The 21,969-nt window shown below is 44.0% G+C and overlaps 1 protein-coding gene across 2 annotated transcripts in view; it reads right to left on the bottom strand.

Annotated features, from left to right (window-relative positions):
- The window catches only part of TMPRSS2 (transmembrane serine protease 2), a 101,348-nt gene that overhangs the window by 31,617 nt on the left and 47,762 nt on the right, over positions 1 to 21,969 (bottom strand). For both annotated transcript variants that reach the window (XM_029578585.1, XM_029578584.1), the window contains 4 exons: positions 17,904 to 17,981; positions 13,087 to 13,276; positions 11,093 to 11,179; positions 2,170 to 2,286 (listed from right to left, as the gene is read on the bottom strand). In XM_029578585.1, coding sequence (XP_029434445.1) covers positions 2,170 to 2,286; positions 11,093 to 11,179; positions 13,087 to 13,276; positions 17,904 to 17,918 — 409 coding nt within the window. In that variant the 5' untranslated portion in view covers positions 17,919 to 17,981. The remainder of the gene's footprint in view (positions 1 to 2,169; positions 2,287 to 11,092; positions 11,180 to 13,086; positions 13,277 to 17,903; positions 17,982 to 21,969) is intronic.

The raw sequence follows: 21,969 nt of genomic DNA, 5'->3' as shown, positions 1-21,969 counted from the left end.
AAAGTCAAACTAGCAGAGAGTAGGCGAGTCACCATCCAGCTTCCTAGCAGGCCGATACAGTACAGTGCGCTCAGATGGAGCGCACTGTTAGCCTGCTCTAGGACACGCGTTTTCCCTTACCCCTTATTCAGTAAGGGGAGGAAACGCGCGTCCAACCCGCGGCACATAATAGCGCCCTCAGCATGCAAATGCATGTTGATGGCCCTATTAGGTATGCGCGCGGGATACAGAAAGTAAAATGTGCAGCCAAGCCACACATTTTACTTTCAGAAATTAGCGCCGACCCAAAGGTCGGCGCTAATTTCTTCTGGCGCAGAGAAAGTGCACAGAAAAGCAGTAAAAACTGCTTTTCTGTGCACCCTCCGACTTAATATCATAGCGATATTAAGTCGGAGGTCCCAAAAAGTAAAAAAAAAAACCCAACATTTTGAATTTGGCCCGCGGCTGTCGGGCCGAAAACCGGACGCTCAATTTTGATGGCATCCGGTTTCCGAGCCCGTGGCTGTCAGCGGGCTCGAGAACAGACGCCGGCAAAATTGAGCGTCGGCTGTCAAACCTGCTGACAGCCGCCGCTCCTGTCAAAAAGGAGGGGCTAGGGACGCTAGCGCGTCCCTAGCGCCTCCTTTTCCCTGTTTTTACCGCGTCACCTAATTTAAATACAGAATCGCGCGCACCAGCCCTTTGCCGGTGCGCACGCCGGGAAAGCGGGCGTTCATCCGCTCTCCTGTGGACTTACTGAATTCGCTTGTAGATGAGTAAATTCTATTTGCCCTTAGGGAGGCTCTTGGAGAACAAATAAAATGTATCTTCTCTCCTAGAGGATTTCTCCTGGATCAGTTTCTGGAGGTGAGAATAAATTATTGTTTTCCCTAACAGAGGGAAGCAGCAGTTTAATCTCAAGGAGATAGAAAAAGCGTAAACTCATGGGGACAGGGACGCAGCTAAATATTGTAATTCCCTTTATGTTCCGGTGAGGGAAATTGGGAGTGGTTATAGTCTATGCCCAAGAGTGCCCTAGTGACTTTGGAAATTACTGCGTTGAGAAACTTAATTAGTGAATATTTCCTTCTGAAGTGCAGCTTGCTCATAAATGGGCCGATACAGTAAAAGTCGCGGGAGAGCAGGCGAACACCCGCTCTCCTGTGCACGCGATTCTGTATTCAAATGAGGGCCCGCGGCAAAAAGAGGCGCTAGGGACACTAGCACCTCTTTTTGGACAGGAGCGGTGGCTGTCAGCGGGTTTGACAGCCGACCCTCAATCTTGCCGGCGTCTGTTCTCAAACTCGCTGACAGCCACGGGTTCGGAAACCGGACACGAGCAAAATTGAGCATCCGGTTTTCAACCCGCGAGCCGATTTCAATTTTTTTTTTTTAAACTTTCGGGACCTCCAACTTAATATCGCCATGATATTAAGTCGGAGGGTGCACAGAAAAGCAGTTTTATTACCCCTTACTGAATAAGGGGTAACGCTAGCGCGTCAAAAACGCGCAACCAATCGCGGGTTAACAGTGCGCACTGTACTGTATCGGCCTGAAAGTCAGCTCAGTTGGGAACGGCATTGGAAGCATGGTCTGAAGTTATTTATTTTGTCTAAGGGATGTTACTTGCTGCTACAGAGAAGACTGGTCCTCATTGGTGGTTGACGCCATTTCACCCCTGGCCCATCCCGCCATTGATCGATCACCTGACTAAAGAATCCCAAGTCGTTCAGGACATACAGTCAAAGACAGCACAGGTGACCAACTGCTCATCACGATGGCGTACAAAGGCTGAACTAAATGCAAGCAAACATTTTCACACCAAAGGTAGAAAGAGAACCTTTTGCCTTTGCCATTTCATTTAAAAAAAGAAACAAAGTCTCTACTTTCTGCACACTCACAGAAATGCATTTTCAGTCACTGACTAAATTTGCATGTAAAGTTGTATTTTCACAAGATTTTCATGCAATTTAGACAATAGGATTTCACATTAAATTCTGTAAGATCTCGCCATTTTTCACAGGAAACTTTGCTGCTAAAGCAACAAGCAGATATTTTCACTAAAAGCAGTACATGCTTGTAAAATTAATTACAAGAGCAAAAATAAGACTTTCCTCACATGAATTAATAAAAAAACAGCTCCACTGGAGCTCAAATTACACCTCAAGATGAAATTGCTGCTCTGCTTACCGCACTGTCTCTCATCCTCCCCGTTGAGACACTGAGGAACCCCGTCACACCACTGAGACGCTGGGATGCGTGTCCCTGAAGATGAGCAGGTCATGTAGGTGATGCGGCTGTTTGTAACTGAGAGAAAGAAGTGTCAAGAGAGATGCTTCTCCACCAGCCTGTAAATAAGTAGACTTCTCAGATTGCAAGTCTGCTTACCGTGAAAAGTGTTTTCCGTAGTTAGCAGGATGAATTAGCCATTACATGTGGGGTGACGACATCCGGTGGCACCAAACAGACTTGTCTCTCCAAGCTAATAGAACTTTGAGCTCTACTGACCATGTGCAGGAGCTTCTGTGTGGGCATTGCCTCGTGGATCTTCTCTATCTATAGCAGAGTTAACTTAGCTATGTAGTTGGCTCTCCGGAAGGCAGATGGGTGTTCCATGGCTAATTCATCCTGCTATCTACAGAAAACATCCTTTTACAATAAGCAAACTTACATTTATTTGCCAATAAGCAGAGTGAATTAGTCATTACATGTGGGGAGTCCCACGCTGAGGGTTGCAACAGAATGTTTATGGGGTAAGCAACTAGCCTATATTGTGGACTATAGCAAGACCTTATTTTGCAAGATTGCTTGTCCAAATTTACTGTCAGTCTGGGAGGTTATCAAGACAGTAGTGGGATGTTAAAGTATGAACTGAAGAACAAATTGCAGCTTTGCAGATATCTTCAATAGGTACTTCTCGAAGATGAGCAATAGAAGCAGCTATAGTTCTCACTTGATGAACCTTTACAGAATCTGTGACTTGCAGTTCTGCTAAGGTGTAGCACTGGTGAACGCCAGCCGGTTAGATAAGGTACGGTTGATGACTTCTACTCTTAGTATGTTAGGATCATATGAGACAAATGTTGGGAGGTTTTACGATGAGGCTGAGAAAGGGCTTCTTTGCCTTCGTGCGCATGAGGTCTAGGAAGGAAGGTAGGCAGTATAATGGATTGATTGATATGGAAAGCAGAGACAACCTTTGGCAGAAAATTTGGTTGAGTACAGAGAACCACCCTGTTGTGGAAAAATTGCATGTGCAGAGGATAGTGAACAAAAGCTAGCTGAATTCATTGAGACAAGGAACACTACTTTCCATGTCAAGTACTTTAGAGAAGCTGACTCCAGTGACTTAAAGGGAGGCTTCATCGGTTGGGAAAAGACCACATTTAGGTCCCATGAAACAGGTGGATTTTGTACTGGGGGTTTGACGTGTCATAGGCCTTTCATGAAACAAGATATCCGCTGATAAGTAGATACTGGTTTACTATCTACTTGAGTATGATAAGCTGCTGTAGCATGGATGTGCACTTGTACCAAAGAAATGGTAAAGTCTGAGTCAGACAAGTGGAGCAAGTGTTTCAGCAAATGCTTAGGGCCACTAGAAAATGGGTCCAACTCATTTTGTACTTGAAGGCATAGTTTCTCTATTTGGAGGTTTTCTAGATGAAACTAGTATTTACACAATCTCTATAGATAAGTGGAGATAAGTGATCACTGAGCACTCAGCATCTAAATTGTGAGATTGAGGAGTGAAAGGTTGGGGTGGCACAATGTTCCATCTTCCTGAGTTAACGCCCCAAGATCCATTCCCAGATGTATAGAACTACTGCTGGAAAGTTGTACAAGATATGCATACCAGATCTATCTGGGTCACACCAGGGCTACAAGAATCAGATGACAGCACTCCTGAAGAGCCTTCTGCACTGTTCTGGCAATAAGTGGTAACAGTGGAAAAGTGTACATGAGTGTCCTCAATCGAGGAGGACAGCATCTTGTGATAGTCTGTGATTGCTTGGTAGAACTAAGCAAAAAATGATTTAGTTTTGTGTTCTGTTGTGATGAAGACAGATCCACAAATGGTACGCCCTTTAAGTTAAGAGTTCTTTGGCCACTGACTGCTGTAGAGACCACCTTGGGTGGTTGAAACTCTCTGCTGAGATGATCTGCCAGTGTATTGGATATGCCCTGCAGATAGCTGGCCTGTAGAACTGCTCAGTTTTTTCATCCAATTCCAGATCTTTAGGGTTTCCGGACAGAGAAGCCATTATCCTGTTCCTCCTTGGCTTGTTAACATAAAACATTGCAACTTGGTTATTTGAATCAGGATGCTCTTCACTTGAAGATGTGCAGTTTGATAAAGTGTGATTCCTCTTAACTCTAGATTGATTTGATAGCGCTCTCTTGAAGAGTCTTGATGCTTTGTGTTTGAAAAGTTGCGATGTGCATGCCCCACCCTTTGGTGGAGGCATCTATTGCCAGAACCACTTGATAAGGGAGCGAGCAAGTGAAGAAGGGGCTCTTTCTTTGACATCTTGTGAATGCAGCCATCAACGTAACTCCTACTTCATGGTCGCTGTGATTTGCACTTGAGACGATAGTGGTCAAGTTATTTGATTCCACTGGGTACATAGAACCCATTGGAGGTAGTGGATGTGAAGATGGATCAAAAGAACAACATAACTGGCTGCTGCCATGTGACCTAGTTCTACAAGGTTGACAAGCATGGAGAAGAGAAGGCTACAGATGAGTGACGCCATGGTGTTTTCTTCATCAGGAGGCAGGATTAATCTTTCCTTTATCAAGTTGATCCAGGCCCCGATGAATCTCAGTGTCTGAGTGGGCTCCATGATCAATGTCTTGGTTGATCAGGAAACCTAAGCAATGCAAAAGAGACAGTTGAGCTCAGAGTGCAGAGAACTTCATTTCTGGAGTCCCCAATAAGCCAATCACAAGACATCATATATTCCCTGGCAACGGAGAGGAGTTGCCACTACCACAAGGCATTTCGTAAAACCCTTAGGGCTGATGAGAGGCCAAACAAATATTTTGTACTGGTAGTGGGAAGAATCCACTTGGAAGCAAATATAGTGCCAATAGGATGGATATGTGAGCATATGCATCCTTTAGATCTAAGGCACACATTTAGTCATCCTTCTGTATCTAACGCAAGATCATGCTGAAGGAGTTCATTTTGAATTTCTCAGAGTATAGGTTTTTTCAGGCATCTCAAATTAAGAATGGGCCACAATCCTCCAGTTTTCTTGGGGATAAGGAAGTATCGGGAATAGAAACCCAGAGCATGTTGAAACACTGGGCTTGGTTCTATCACTTATTGCTGGAGAAGCAATTGGACTGCCAGTTGAAGCTGCGGTAAATGAGATGGATCCGGATGGACGGCCAAACAATGTGGGAGGAATGGAGGCCAGGAGAAATTTAACTGGTACCCAAACTGCACAATTTGGAAGACCCAGGTATCCTTGGTAATCTGACGCCATTCCTCCACAAAATGTATTCTTCCCTCTACTAGGAGAATCAGAAATTGATTGCTCAGAGGGATCAAAAACTAGATCCTGTTTTGGCTGGACCCGTTGTATAGTTTTCTTTGTTGAGGCCTAGGTGGAAGTGGCAGTTGATGCTGGGCAGCAGACGATATTTCTGAAAAGACCAGTAAGGCTTTCTGTGGTGATGTTACACCATGGATGGCTGTTCAGGAGCAGTCAAGAATGACTGTACTGCCACATTCTGGTCCTTTATCTGAGTGATCATTTCCCAGAGTTTTTCACAGAAAAGACTGTTCCCTAATCAGGGGAGATCTGCCACTTTTCCATGGATGTTCTCTCTGATGCTGCTTGCTTGAAGCCATGCCATACATCTTGCCCCAATAGATGTGGAAGAGAGAATTAAAATGGCATCAAAGAATTCATAAACTGATTGGAGTAGATGGGAGACACCCTCTTCCGAATGGTTGTGGATAGTAATTGCCTTGCTCCATTATTTATTTAAAATTATTTATAGCTTGCACCCTCCAAATAGTTCAGGGTGGGGTACAAGTCCACATGCATAATGTAGTAAGAAATAAGAGACATACAATATTCAAATAAAAAAATCCAAAAATATCTTAGTATACATTGACAAATGGAGACTACTTTATGTTGCAAACAAATATACTGCACCATGTGGCTGGTAATGTGTGCAAATAGTATTGTGCTTTGAAAAATCTTCTTGCCAAAGTTATCTAGAAGTCTGTGGTATTTTCCTGGAGGAAAATTTGTGTTTTCTTCACTTGTTTCATAGCAAATTCAACCACTACGGACTGGTGAAGCAGCTGGATGATACCAAAGCCCAGCGAGTGCTGCACTCCAAATTTGAAGTCCAACTTCCCAGTTTATGGGAATGACCGAAATGGGGGTTTCCCACATTCCCATTTGTAGAATAAGAGGATGTTGTGAATTGGAAGGGCCACTTGTTTGACTAGAAAGTCCAGTATTGGAAGCTCAGAGCAAGGTTCTTGTCTTTGAGGACACTGATACCCAATGCTGTACCCATTTTTCCCACAAAATAGGTAAGATCCTCTAGTAGCAAGGTGTGGTTTGGAGGATCTGGAAGAGGGTATGCTAGTAGAGTTTTCACCTGAGCCTAAAAGGTATTTGGTCACTTACTCAGGACTCCAGTGATGAAGAGGGTGAGCTGGAAGGGGCTTCTAGTTAACTGAGGAGAATCAGCCTGTTCTGACCTACTAGAATCTGCTACAATGGATAATGAATAACCCCTGAATAAGGGGTACTGATGAGTTCACTCCCTGTAGGTGATATTAGGTCTCTGGTCTGTGGATCACCATAGCAATAATAGAAAGGAGAGGCTGGAATATTCCTTCTGTCTCCTTGGTCAGAGAGGTAAAGAAATTCCTCACCAAATCTGCGATTGATGCCTCCTCTGGCCTGGTATAAGTGGTGGGACATCCTCTTCTGACACTGAGATAGGCTCTCGCATGAGAATGGTCAGCCTGTTAGAAGTAAGTGGCACCATGGAGGCCACTGGTTCTATACTCTCCAGGCAAAGTCTTTCCACTAATCTAGATGCAGTGAGTACCCTGGTTATTAGCGTGGTAGGGGCAACCCAACACCTTCTCCCACAGATCTTGAATAGGCTCTATACAGTCATGTTGGCAAAGCAGCCTGAAAAATCAAAAGTAGATATGGCAGTGGCTTCCATAGGGTAGTGTTTGGACACCTTGGATGATTCGATGGGTCCATTGAGATGCACTTTGAGGAATCCAGCACAGGTTGACAACATTGGAGTTGCAACATAAGTCCTTACACTGTGCATCGCAGGATCATGTGACATAAGTTTCTGAGCACCATGTACGCTGGTATGCATTGAGGCAGGATGGCTTCCGTGGCTTCAGATCATCAACATTGAGTGCACTGATTACATCAGTAGAAGATGCATCAGGTGAGTTGATGTACCACGTTTCGCTGATGCTTTGGTACAGATGATAGTCACATTAGCTGTGCCAACGCACCCCGATTAAAATGTTTCTGCTTCTTTGACTCATGCTGCAACAGATCCAGTAATTGATGCCACTTAGTCTTCAAGCAGAGTGGCTTCTGGAACTTGGCCATGTGACTTCGGCCTGAAGGGATGAGGAGGTTTGTGGAGTTTCTGCTTAACTCCTTTCCCAGTGAGGCAGATGAGGCTGCTCTGCAGGACAAGAGCCTACTGCGACTCAGAAGAGATTTATGCAGTTCCTCGATGCATAGCACTGTGGACCTCTGCAAACACAGGGGACATCCATCTAAAGTCATAGTAGTAGTTCTGGTCATGTTCCAGGCCAAAGCATTGGTAACAATTTGTGCCCATCAGTAAGGGACACAATCTTGCCAGATACAAATTTTTGAAATCACTAATCATAGCTGATTTCTTCTTCCATCGAGATATGGTGGAAGTGAAGGTCACATTCTAGTGGCATGTTTTTGTTTTTTTTGTAGCACCGAAAAGTGCTGTTGAGGCTGCAGAGGCAGTGAGGTAACTTAAGTAGAAAATGAAAACAAAATAGACTTGAAAAAGGTTTTAAGGATTTTTACAGATAAAAAATTTAGGAGAAACAAACCGTTCACATCCCTGCTGTGCTCGGTCAAAAATTGACTGAGGAAACTCACAAGGCAACTCCCACACATGCTCAGTAGAGAGCTTGGAGAGAAGTCAATTTTATGTCACCAGATAATGTCACCCCATATTGTAATGGCTAATTCAGCCCTGCTTATCGACAGAAGAGATTCCATGTCACCTAGGTGAGTCTCTCTTGGTTTTACCCCATGACATGTATGGCAGCGTATTCATCCTAGGGAAATGAGAACTTTATCTACATATATTCCATAAGGCAAAACCAAAATTGGATCACTATGTCCTAGGCAATAGCTAACTGGAAAGCCCAGAAATTTAAAGGAGAAAGTATGACTTCTAGATAGACTTTGTTCAACCTCGCATGCATTTCTTTTTGAAAGAGGCCAGCTTTGCCCCCTCTATGCTCTCCCCCCCCCCCCAATCACTCACCAACTTTGCAATGAGGAAGAGTCAGATGAACTCCACCAAACATTTGGGCAAATGTTTGGTGGAGTTGGGTCCAACCATTACAAAGTTATAAGGAGAAACACAAATAATACAAAATTTCAACACAACACATTTTACCATCTGATAATCTTCTCAGTTCTATTGAACAAAGGCTAAAAATACACCTATCTGTATTTCTACCACTATTTTCTTAGTTTCTTGTAATGTGCCTGTGGCAGAAGAGGACCACCCTCTGGTCTGCAGTTCACATGAAATCTGTGATCCTCAGGTTGTATTTCCTTCAACCCTGCAGATTCATGTCATGCCTATAAGGAATTGGGGGATACGTTCGTGGTTAGAAGCAGTGGGCTGAGATCCAGGGAAGCCAGGGTTCAAAATCCAGCTTTTCCCCACTTCTGCTCCTTGTGACCTTGAGCAAGTCACTTCTGCCCTCCATTGCCTCAGGTACCTGTTTACTAGGCAGAAATCGGGAGAAAAGTTTTAGTAGATAGGCTCCTTTGACTAAGATCTTTGGGGCTGGGAAATACCTACAGTACCTGAATATAACTTGCCTTGGGTTTGGAAAGACGAGTAATTAAATCCAAATCATTAAAACCCACCTTATCACCTGGGATCCAAATTAATTCAAAGAATTTCTTCCAGCTGCAAGTACCTAACATTAGTTCCCCTCCATCCCAACAGAGGCGTGAAATGATGCTTGCGTCTTGGAAAGAAGTAGAGGGTATCCTGGTTCCCAAAAGCAGAAACAAGCTCTTACACTTTGCTGTTCTGCATGAACTTCTCCATATTTCCAATTTGAATATAACCCTAGCAGTCTATGCCCCGGGGGAACCTGCGCAGAGTGGTGGTTATGACCCAAAACAGCAGTGACATGCCTGCATCGGGATAACTTGCATCGAATGACAGAGTTACTTAAATAAAACAAAATTTCAAAAGGGCTTTGGGGAGGCCAGAGATGTTTTGGACAGCTGAGAGGATTATTAGAAGACTTGGTAATAAAGACAGGGAAGAGGGCTGGATCACGGATTTAGTGTAGGTCTTGCAATGATCATAGTGAAAGATGACAAGGCTTGAAATGGCCCCGCCAGTGCGTTAACAGATTCTGGGCTCGCTTGGGACTGATATGGAGGGCAGTAGGAGTGGGGAAATTGGTGTTGAATAAGGGAATTTACACACAAGTTGACTTTATATATGTGTGCTTTTATAAAATAGAGAGCGCATGTGGCTAGCTGTATCACAAAAATACGCGTGCGTAGGCAGAGATTCATGCAGCTACTGCCAAAGAGTTTATATAAAACTGCTGTAACTTTAGCTGCACTGACTTATGTGCACTGCTGACAATTACCCTCTAATTTTATTTAGGTTTTTGGTCCCCAGTCCTACAATTCCTCCCAACCCACTCACGCTTTAACTGCTTTGAATTATTTTGTATCATCTGCAAATCTAGTTGTCTCGCTTTTTATTCCCCCCTTCCAGATCATTTCTGAATGTACTCTGGCCCCTAGCACAGATCATTAGGGCACTCCACTTTCCACCTCTCTCCTTTGGGAAAACTGATCATTTAGTCCATTTCCTATACTTTAACCAGACACCAGTCCATAATAGGACACTGCCTCCTATCCCATGACTTGGTAATTTCCTCGGTATTCACAGAACTACTGAAATCCAGTCCAGCGAAAAAGTATCACCTACAACTTATTTACCTAGTACACTATCTCCTAGTTCCTGAGAAAACACATCAGGTAAAGTTTTCGTGGTATGCAAAATATTCAAAGTAACCTGTTTCTCACACCACATGTATGGAAATATTTCTCATTCATATTCATTGTGGATATCCTGTGAACCAGATCTGTTTACAGACATCATGGAGAGCAACTGACAAAAACTATAGACACTGACAAAAACTGTATATAGTACTCTATAGGTACTGTACATATATACTACAGACAAATATATCTTATATGTACCATAGGTAGACGGTGTAGATCATGGGGCTGGCAATGCCTGGCATGAATGCATACCACTCCCAGGCATACTAGAGGAAACTGGCAGAGATGCTGGCATGATCCTCGAATTCCCCCTGCCGGCCATCCCTCAATCTCTTCCCTCATACCCAACTGCAGTGGCGAGATCAGGAAGTGAGCCAGCATGTGCTCACAGGTTAAGGGCACGGGGTTTGTGATGCCACCACTCCCCACGAGGCTTTACAGGAAGCATGGGAGACTTGGAGAGAGGAGGCTTAGAGGCCCACCAATGGGGTATGTGTTTGAAGGGAGATCGTAGGAGGCTAGACTGGCTTGGGCCCCATCACATAGGATTTAGATTGTTGGGGGGGAAAATCGCTCCTCCCAGCCACGATTACATCAGGGGAACTTAGGATAATGAGTGGAGGCTCCTTGCCCGGCACACCAAGATCTCTTCAGGAGATGTTGAGGGTTACCACTTGGGCCAAAAAATGCTGCAGAAGTATGGTTCTTAAACAAGAATATCACAAACAAGCCCCCCCCCCCCCCCCCCCGATTAAAAATGCCAAAATCCTTACCGAAATACCAAATGAGCACAGCAGCAACAATGGCAGCAGCGAGCAAAAGCACGATCGCCATCACAATGCAGACAGTCTTCTTAGTCTCTGCAAGCCAAGGGCCAAAGGTTTCCTTATTAATTACACATTAGCAGCTGAACAGCAGGTACAGAAAGGGGTAAGCCTAGCGCCAAGGCTGCCCGCGAGGGCACATCTTTATCCCACGCAGAGCGCTGCCTCCCTGTCCATGGGTTAAAAATCCAGTACGGCTGTGCAAAATCACCTTGCCCTTGTCAGGTTTTCCATTTATATTTTATTTTTTATTTATTTATTGTTTTTATATACCGACATTCGATCGAGATATCATACGGTTTACAGATAACTAGAACAAATGAGACATAACCATGTTTATTGTACATTATAACAAGATAAAAGTTTGTAACAAGATAACAGAATGTAATAAGATAACAATTTGTAACATGTTAACAGGGAGAAACGAGTAAATGACTATACATGCTAATTGTATATATTTCTATTGTTCAAAGAAATGCATGTCTAGCCTTCCAGAGCTATCCTCCCTTCATCAGGTCAGCAGACCGCTAGAAAGCTCATCACAGATGTACTGAGTTAGTCCGATAAAACAGTCTCACCTGTAACTTGTTTGTTGACCCTTAGCTTTACATATTCAGTTGGACTAACATGGAAACCACAGTACTCTGCTCAAAAAGGAAAAGAAAAACCTCACAACTGTAATTCATTTGCCAATTAAGCTTGATATTGATCAAAAAAAAAAAAAAAAAGAACCCTTGTTGGACTGATTTTTCTGCCAGATTTTAGGTGCTGAGGGGACTACAGTCATGCCTGGGAACTCTCTGAATTTGACCCAGAGACTGCAGAACCCTAAACAACTTGCTAGGTCCCTGGGTGCTGGGGTTGCGCCTGCGCGGGCCCTGGAAGAAGAAGTCGCAGGGGCCTGTGGAGGAGGGAAGGAGGTCCATCGGCCAGTGTGGGGACCAAAAGGAGAGGCAGGGGCCTGGGCGGCTGGAAAGAGGGGGCTACTTCCACTGCAGAGTTTAGGAGGAGGAAAGAGCGCCTGAGCAGGCGCGTGCGTGTGAAGGAGAGATGTGAGACTGCGAGTGGGCATTGGCGCGCGTGAGAGAGTGTGTGTGTGTGAGAACGAGCATGCACGCGTGCAAGAAAGTGCGCGAGAATGAACATGCGAGTGTTTGTGTATATACGAGAGGGGAGAAAGTCTGTGCACAAATCACCCTCCTGCCAGACCCCCTCTAGTTAACTGGAAATCCAGAAGTTTGCAGGCATGACTACAATCACATCTCACAGCTGTTTCAGAAGGAAGGAAGTGCCCTCTTGAGGTTGTCTCTGTGACTGGCCCTTTAAGAATGCCAGCTGCATCAGCCTTTGCCCACCGACTGCAGGTCAGTGTGAGTGACTGCCAGCGAGAGAGAAGCCCCTTCTTCTGAGGTGTGCACACAGGACCATAACTGTCCCCAGGCAGCCAGGGAAGGAAGGGGGGACTCCCCTCAGATGATGTGGCCGACTCAGGGGGAGAGGGGTCCCGCCACTTTGTTCACTCAGCTGGCTTGCTGCAGACAATGGCTGCACGGAACAATACACCCGATGTTGGTCTGATGCCGGTGGCAGTGGCATTGTGGCGAACCCTCCTCTTGCGACAGCCCTATGCTCAGATACACTGCCCTGGCCTCAGATAGTAGGAATGGCATGGTCGTGAAAGAGTAACTTATTGCTTTCAGGTGTGCACACCATGCTGGGTTAGTTTTAACATTATTTGGAAACGAAAAACACCATGACAGTTTAGGGATGGTAGCCAGCGAGTGTGATTATTCCTTAGAGCAAGGTAGGCGCGGCAAGCAAGCATGACAATAGAACGCAGCTAAGGGAAAACAGACCCCCAAGGAAAGCACAAGTCAGTAAGCAAGCCAGAAACCTTGAGAGACGGGACAAGTCGTTTAGAAAATAGGGTGGTAGAATCTTACTTGGAGTGCAGAGAGACTTGGAGGTGACTGGCTCAGATGCAGGCACGGCATGGTGATCAGACACCCTAGGGAGGTAGGCTGGCACTGCAGAAGGGTACGATGGTGCTGGATAGTTCACATAGTAGTTGCCATTCCCTGGCTGTCCATATCTATTTGTGTACTCCGGCTGGAAACCACGATTATCATAGCCCTGAGAAGAGAGGGATACAGAGGGACACAGTATTGTTAAAGGCACTGCTGATCAGCACATGCAAATCTGACCGGGGGGGTTGACTTAGGAGACTGTCACTAGTGCCGAAACTAAGGGGACCATGGTCCTCCCTCTCCCTGCCCTACCTACCCACACACATTTTAAATAAAAGAAATATACGCTGCCAAGTCTCAGCAGGGATCTGTGATGCTCACCTCCACCTGCCGTATGCACCCATGCAGGACACTGTCCCTGCCTTTTCCCCTACCTGTTGGGCAGTCCTGACAGATGCACCTGCACTTAGCCCAGGACCAGTGCACCGATTCCCTCCAACGTCAGTGGCCTGATATGCTCCTCTGGCCACTCCTTTCACCCACTCTCCCCATTATCCCTCTGCTATCAGTGGCTTGATGCACTTCACCATCCACTACTCTCACCATCCCCTCCTGGGAAAATACACAGTCTTGGGTTGCCTTGACAATGATTCAATGCACTTCCATATCTCCTTCTGTCACCTTCCCATTGGACCAATCCATCCACAGTCCCAATCCTTCACGTAGGCTCACAGCACTTCTCTCCGGCTCCTTCCCCAGCCCTGCCAGGCCAGTCACTGAATTCTGCCCCTGAGCACTCCTACCGAGTGCTGCCATCAGTAATTGTTCTGGTCGGCATCGTTAACAGTAGACTAAGGCTGCAGTTAGAACTGTGATGCCAGAGGGGCAGAGAGAAAGGGAGGTGCAGTGTGCTGGGGCGGTGGGTGCAGGAGGTTCTGGAAGCATCAAGAGGGATGGATGGATGAGCAGCAGTAGTGCTGAGTGGTGGTGGAACTGGGGGATATTCTAGCATTGTCTGCAGAGTGGCTGGAAAAAAGGGGACAGCAATGTGGAAGGGAGAATTGGTGAAGCCCAACACAGGGCCCAAGTGATCATTGCTCTGCCACCATAAACAGAGGGAGGTCTAAGTGCCCACGGCAGGGATTCCTCCTCATTACAGAATTAATGATTATTAATACAAATTCTTTAATTCTGCAATGTGGATGGTTTCCCTGTTGGATGAGATGTCTGACGGATTTGCTCAGAGGTTCTTCACTGCTCAGTCTGGAGCTGACTTTGGCATTTCATTCTGTGCTGTATATATATTTTCCTTCTCTGCTTCCTGCAATTATTCTCTGCCATTTATTTACTATTTCTTCCACTATTAAGGCATTGATCTAATGTGATATTTCCCCAGTGGCTTGTTGTGCTTGGCTAATGTTCAACCTTGCCTACGGGCATGTGCAGGCCACACGTTCTCTCACTGGCAGTCTGCATCGCCTGCACAGCAGCAGTGCCCAGATACCCTTCTACACATACACAGGGATCGTGCCGAGCAACAAGGGAGAAAGAAGTCAACATGTCTCCTCCTTTAGGGTCCCTGCCGGCAGCTGTTTGAGGAATACAGTCTGTGGGGCTGTTTATAATCTGTCAGCAGAAACCGTACTCTTGAATCTCACCTAGCAGGTAAAATGCAGCTCCTGTCTCCATCCCCCGCCCAGAATATCTGCCTGGACCTAGGAATGCCGGCTCGCTCCACTGCTGCAGGTCTGGATGAGCCAGCTCTGGTGCTCTCTCTCCATGCATGCAAACGGGGAAAACCCAGGACTGGATCAAACTGACCGGCAGAAATGGAGCCAGTCGGCAATCCCAACACCCCCACCCCCCGTTTCTGCAAAAACTCTAATGCCCTTGGCTCCCAGTCCCAAACACCAACTGTTCCCTCCAGTGGTTCTCCATCTTTCATGACTACTGTAGCCCTTTCAAGAACTTGACATGTCTTGCGCACGCCCAATGTCACAAAAGTTCAACTTTTACAACAAATGCTGGATTTAGATGTCCCTATGACAGTCCAGCCTCTTTTCCAACTGGCATTTAACTGTGGCAGATGCTGGAGGATTCAAATCGAGTCTCTGGGACACTGGGGGGGTGGTGGAGCTAGCAGTGAGAAGGTGGCTGCTTGATTGTCTCTTCTCAACAAAGCTGGCATCAACTTAGGAGCTCAACTTGCGCTGAAATTCAGCTTTTCAGCACACAACTTCTGTGCTTCTAACTCATTTTGTGCCCAGAGCACGCCGTTTACACACACACCCCTCTGGTTTTCTGCCACAACAATGCATACAGGCAGGTTTTGTGTGTGCTAAGCACATTTTAGCTCCCGATGCATTAGCATACCATTAACTTACTGCATTAGGAGTTCACTCTTTTTAGCGCCAGTAAAGAAAACGTAAGCTGAAATTCAGTGCACATTTGGTTTTTTTACTCTAGTTTTATTACATCGGACCCTATTTAAGAGGAAATGCGTATGGTCAGAAGGTGGATGAATGATCAACTTCTGGTCTGCTTTCAACTTAAGTCACCAAGAAATAAAGAGTCAAAACCTGAATCATAAATTATAAACAACAAAATACAAGCATGCAACGTCCTTATTGCTTCTATAAATCATACAATATGGTACAGGTGACCCTCATAACGTCCATGAGCTGGAAGATTCAATTTTTGCTCCCATAGCATTTAATCATTGGTCCAAAAACAGTCACTCATCCCTTTGGGTTGTTTTTTTGGGAGGGGGGGGGGGTGTTTCTTGTTTGAAAATCTTTTTTTGCTCCCCAGAAGCAGAATTGATTTGAAACAGTACTATGTTGGGTTTCCTTCTTCGGAAATTACATCTTGGGTTTCCCTCTTCGGAGATTTGTTTTTAAGAGCAATGAAATATTTGAATTGCATATTAAAAGTTTAAAAAAAAAATGAAGGGTGAGTAAAGGATTGGTTTTGGACCAATAATTAGATATGACCCATTGATAATGCTAGAGGAGCAAAGTTGAATCTCTGCTTGCAACGTAACTGACCTCAACAAGTCAATTATAATCAGCACTGCTCTTCCCCATATATCATTAATTCCGGCGTTCCTCAGGGCTCATCTCTTTCTCCTATTCTGTTCAACATATATCTACTTCCTTTATGCTACATTCTATCCTCTCTTAATCTTCAGTTCAAAATCTATGCAGACGACATCCAATTTTTTGTCCCATATAAATCATCCTGGTCAGACACTCTATCTTTAGTTTCTCTATACTTATCTACAATCAACTCTTGGCTCTCCCACAATCGATTAAAACTGAATCCAGCAAAAACTGAGCTCGTATACTTAACTTCCATCTCTGATTCTTCATTAGGTCCACCATCACATCTTACAATCAATAATGTTACTATCCCCATAACACGCTCTGCTATAAGCCTAGGTGTAAACATTAATTCAGATCTTTCTCTAAAACAACACATATCCTCACTTACAAAAAAAATCGTTTTTCAAACTACGTCTGTTAAAACATCTTCGTCCTCTACTATTTTACTGAGATTACAGAACCATTCTTCAATCCTTAATCTTCTCTGGCTTAGACTATTGTAATGCTCTCTTCCTAGGATTGTCAGACTCTTCACTATACCCCCTTCAACTGATCCAAAACTCTGCAGCCCGGATACTAACCAGAACATCTTTACGTCATCATATCACCCCTATTCTACAATCATTACACTGGTTACCCATAAAGTTCAGAATAAAATACAAAATTCTCTCTATTATCCATAGTTTAATTCATAACCATAATCATACTTCTACCTGGCTTTGTTCAATACTGCGCATATACAAACCGACGCGACACTTAAGATCACTTAACCAAAATTTACTAGATATCCCTTCTCCTAAACAAGCCAGATTAGACCTCACTAGAAAAAAAGCCTTTTCAATAGCCGGTCCAACACTTTGGAACACTTTACCAAACCATCTTCGCTCGATATCCAACCCTGCACATTTCAAAAAATCTCTCAAAACATATCTTTTTCAACTTGCATTCAACACGTCTTCTAATTAAACTTAATCATCAATACCGAAATTACCCTCTTAAACATAGTTACACCCATTACAATCCCATTTATACTACACATAACTACAACATACCTGCTCATTCACACGTTTCCAACTATCATACCCTTCTCCCTTCTTCCCTTTATCTCATAATTTTTACGCTCTATTTCTCCCACTTCCCCTTCCTCCTCCCGTTCCCCTTCCCCCCCTTTTCCCCCAAAACAATAAGCCCATGGTTCCAAACTTTTTATATTTTTAATAACCTTATATACTAGCATTCTGTCTAGTTATTACCAATTTTTATGTAAAGTTTAAAAATTCCATTTTATTTTGATTATTTTATTTTTGGTTTTAAATCTGTGAACCGTTTTTGATAAAATTTCTTTTTAAAAAAACGGTATATAAATACTTTTTAAATAAATAAACCAAGAAGAAAGCAGAAAATATTTTTTTCTCCAATTTTCTTTTCTCTAATTAATCCTTGCACGCGAGTTTTGATTTCTTTCCAACAAAAGATTTTGCAGTACTTGTTAGCTCTGTATGCACGCTATGTGCTTTAGTCTCAGGTGACGAAAGTGGCGGCATGAAAGGCAACTGAATAGAAAAGCAATGAATCCTTTTAAGCAGTAAGATGAGCCGGGTCACCAACTACTGTGTGTGCACTCAGTAAAAGCGAGCGAGTCATGGCATGATTAATAACTAAACTTTCCAACGCTGGGTTCATACTTACAGGGGTCAGGGGCATCCTCTGTTCTCTGGCAGTTGCGGAGCGGCTTGGAAACTCTCGGGTATCTAGTGACCAGGCAGCCTGGACAGAGAGAGAGAGAAAGAGTGGGAGAAAGTGGATAACGGTGTTGAACAGATTCAGATTCTAGAAACTTCATTGGCCCAATGGTTTGTGCACATTGCCAAAATAATACGCAAGGGGCTTTCTTCAAAAGCTGCAGAGTTCACGGGTCCCTTGCACCGGTGGACCTTGAACCTAATTTTCACAGGGAAAGCGCACATGTACTTCCCCTTTGAAAACTGCCTTGGGTACAAAGGGCCTGTGGAAAATGTGGTCTGCATTTTCTGTGAGCAGACTTTTGCTGGAAAAGAGCATAGGTAGATTGGAAAATTCAATTGATGCATGCTGTTTTCCAACCTCGACTAAAGATGCCCCAGGGAACAACTCCCCCTGAGTTCAGCAAAAAGTACGTATGCTGTGGGATGCTGTGGTGTTTCAAGTCCCACCTCCCCCTCGGCAGCTAAGGTGCCTGCTGCTTGGTGCCGCCAATGCAACATTTGAAGGGGTCCACCATGTGTACTAGAAGCACTTCCCAGCATGTTCTCTGGCTCCACAGAAAGCAGAAGTTTCACAGAGCACGGGAGCTTCAGTAAACTGCTGCTGAAGGAGAGAAAAGCCTGGAGCCACCTCTAGTAAGGCAGAAGGCTGTTGCAGTGCGGGAGGGCAGGGGTTTATTACAAAAAAAAAAAATGGGAGAGAAAAAGATACCCTTGTAGTTGCCAATAAAGGCTAATGGTTCTAGCCCCCAGCTCTGGTTCCAGTAGAGCTGGAAGTACAAAGGAGCAAGAGGAAACTGCCAGGTCAAAAAAAAAAAAATCTAATTAAAATAAAATTATAAAAAAGGTACAGAAAGTTCAGTGGAGGACCCTAAAAAAAAAAAAACCCAGGCCCTGACCTCCCCTATGGTCCTCCTACTCGCCCAGCACTTTGCTTGGTGCAAAGAACAGCTGTGAATAGGACAAAAATGTATGCCCCTACCTCTACTTAATGTATTCACTATGAAGAAAGGCTTCTCAATCCTATCCTGGGATCCCCCAGTCAGGGACTATGCATGAGATAAAATTGGCATTCATTAGAGACCCAGTTCATGGAAATCATCTCATGCATATTCATGACGGGAAACCTGGCTTGCTGGTTACCAGGACAGATTTGGGAAGCCATCCCCCATAACTAGGACCTTCATTTTCTGTTTTTTTATTTTTTAAATTTTTCTTGGGAATTTATCAGGGTTTATTATGACAAGCATAGAAACAGGAGAAAGTCAGTGGGAAAATGGGACACATCTTCCTGGATAAATACCGAAATTTATTTTGGTGGACAAAAGCCTGGACAAGAAAATATTAAGCAGATTCTCCCACTTGCCCACTCAGCAGCATCCCTAAAGCATGTCCCTTTCTCTCCCTCCCCCCCCCCCCCGCAACAGCCTTCCTCCTTAGTAGTGGTGGCTCCAGGCGTCTCTCTCCTTCAGCAGCAGCTTACTGAGGCTCCCGTGCTCTGCAGAATTTCTGCTTTTGTGCGGAGCCAGTGGGAAGTGGGAGCTGGGAAGTGCTTCTAGTACACCTGGCCCGCTTCAAATGCTGCATTGGCGGCACCATGCAGCAGGCACCTTAGCTGCCTGGGGGGAGGGGGAGGAGGGACTTGAAACACCATATTAGCAGGGCTGGTGGGTGACTTGAAACATTGCACGTGCTTTGCCCTATACTGGTTTCCAGCGGTTGCTGAAGGCCTTGAGACACTGCACCTGAAGTTCTGGAACTGTTCTTCAATCTGCCTAAAATGAGGGTGAAAATCAGTTTAAAACTAAGGACCCTACCCATAAAGGAACAATGACCTAGCAACACCACAGATCAAGGGGGAACATGTTTGGAATTCCTCAAAAACCAACTGGATCAGTGTTGGTAATGCTGGATACTCAGGCATCAGCCTCTTTATTTTTAGTAACTGTTTAAATTGTTGCAAACCTTGATGGTAACACATGGGCAAGGGAGGGGGAAAGGGCTGGAAACATTATACTCATCTGCCCAAAATGGTAGAGAACCAATGTGAAAGACAGCAAACATGGACTAGGATAAGCAGTCAAGCATCAATGGGTGGCAACTGAGTGTAGACTGAAATAACTCAGTCTTTCCATGGAGATCCCACACCATTTTAGTCATCTTTCTCTGGACCTCTTCCAACCTAGCTTTATCCATTTTGGGAAAAGGTCCCCAGAACTGAACACCAAAGATCTGTATGGGGTATTATCACCTCTCTTTTTTCTGCTGCTTATGCCTCCTCATGCAGCTCAGCAACCTTCTGGTGTGCTAAAGACTTGTGCATCATTGTTACCTAACTGTTGAAAAGGAGGGGTATTAGTATAGAACCCCGGAATATCCCACAGGTCATCATTAAGTGAGGCTGGAAGATAAGACTTCCTCACTGCTACCTGCTGAAAACCATCCCTGCAAAAAGTCTCATTTCAGGCAAAGCTGGCCATCTTATCCCTATGGCTATCAAAGAGCTCTCGGAGAGGTTAGGATCAATGGCATCAAAAGCCACCAAGAAGTCCAAGAGGATAAGAACTGCAGCCGACCCTTCATCTGTCCCCCATCAATAGCTCATTAATCGGGGGAGCATGGGCCATTTCTGTGCTGTAGACTTCCCAAAAGCCCAGCCCACCCAAATGAACAATTAATTCTGAAAGGAAAGGCAAATTTCACACTGGTCAAAAATTATTTTAATCCTTTGGATGTTATAAGGTTTTCTTCAAAAATGATCTCACAATTGCCCTTTTCACAGCAACTAAGCTCTTAAGCTCTCAGTAGCCTCCCTATCAACCCATACATTGCAATTCTATAGCATGCCTTCAATATTCTATATTAATTTGTAAACTGTATTGTTTCCCAGTTTTTACAATAAAATCTTTCAAAGCAATGTACATAATCACAAAATAAAACAAAATCCAAAAACAAAGTAAACAAATAAAAACAATACACCAAACACAATGCAGCCAGCCTTATTTCCTCTTCCTTATGATTTCTCTACCTATATTTAGTAGTCTAACTTTGAAATTATGTTGCATGTTTTTACCATTTCTATAAACTTATATCAATCTTCTCCCCCTACCTAAATGTTAAAAAAACAAAACAAAACAAAAAACATTGTTTTATAGTGCAGGCATGATCTTTGACTCCCACAAAAGAACAAAGTTTCAAGAATTTCTGAAGTAAAGGTTAACCAAAAAAAATATATAAGGCAATATCTTTTTATTGGACTAATTTATAGTTGTGTACAAAAGTTTAGGCACCCCTGGTCAAATTGTATGTTTCAATGAATCTGAGGCAAACAACCATTATACAGAGTTAAACATGACATCTTTCTGCAGTTTTTAATACAAAATGATTATTTGTTGATTTTAACAGAATGAAAAATAAAAAAAAATGAATATGACATGTGCAAAAATGTGAACACCCTTTCAGTCATTATGTTGCAACACCTCTTTTGGCAGAAGTAAAAGTTTCCAAATGTTTCCTGATGCCAGATAAGAGTCTCTATTCCCCCCCACTCTTCCTTACAGAGCTCTTCTAGCTCAGAATATTCTTGGGTCCCCACAGAATTTCAATAATATTCAAGTCTGAGGACTGTGAATTCCATTCCATCGTTGATTTTGAGGTTACGTTTCAGATCATTGTCTTGCTGAAATATCCCACCTCTTTTCAGCTTCTTCACTGACACGGGCTTATCAAGGTTTTGTTTTGCATAGTTTAGATGATGATTTTTGTGATGGGGTCATAGAAAAGGATTTTCTTCTGATAAGTCTCCCATGCAAAACACTTGTGTAAGCAATGCTGTTCTCTGCACCTTAAGACAACTACTTCAAATGTCAGCTACATTTTTCAAGTCATCAGCAGGGATTTGTGGACTCAGTTTTACAGATCTGACCAGTTGTTCAGCAGTCCCATCAGAGATTTGTCTTGGTCTTCCAGATCTTGCCTTACCGTCAACAGTTCCATGTAACTTCTATTTTTTA

The sequence above is a fragment of the Rhinatrema bivittatum genome, chromosome 15 (assembly GCF_901001135.1).
Source record: "Rhinatrema bivittatum chromosome 15, aRhiBiv1.1, whole genome shotgun sequence".
Lineage (NCBI taxonomy): Eukaryota > Metazoa > Chordata > Amphibia > Gymnophiona > Rhinatrematidae > Rhinatrema > Rhinatrema bivittatum.
Note: the sequence above shows the minus strand (reverse complement) of the source record. Positions and strands in the feature narration are given on the sequence as shown.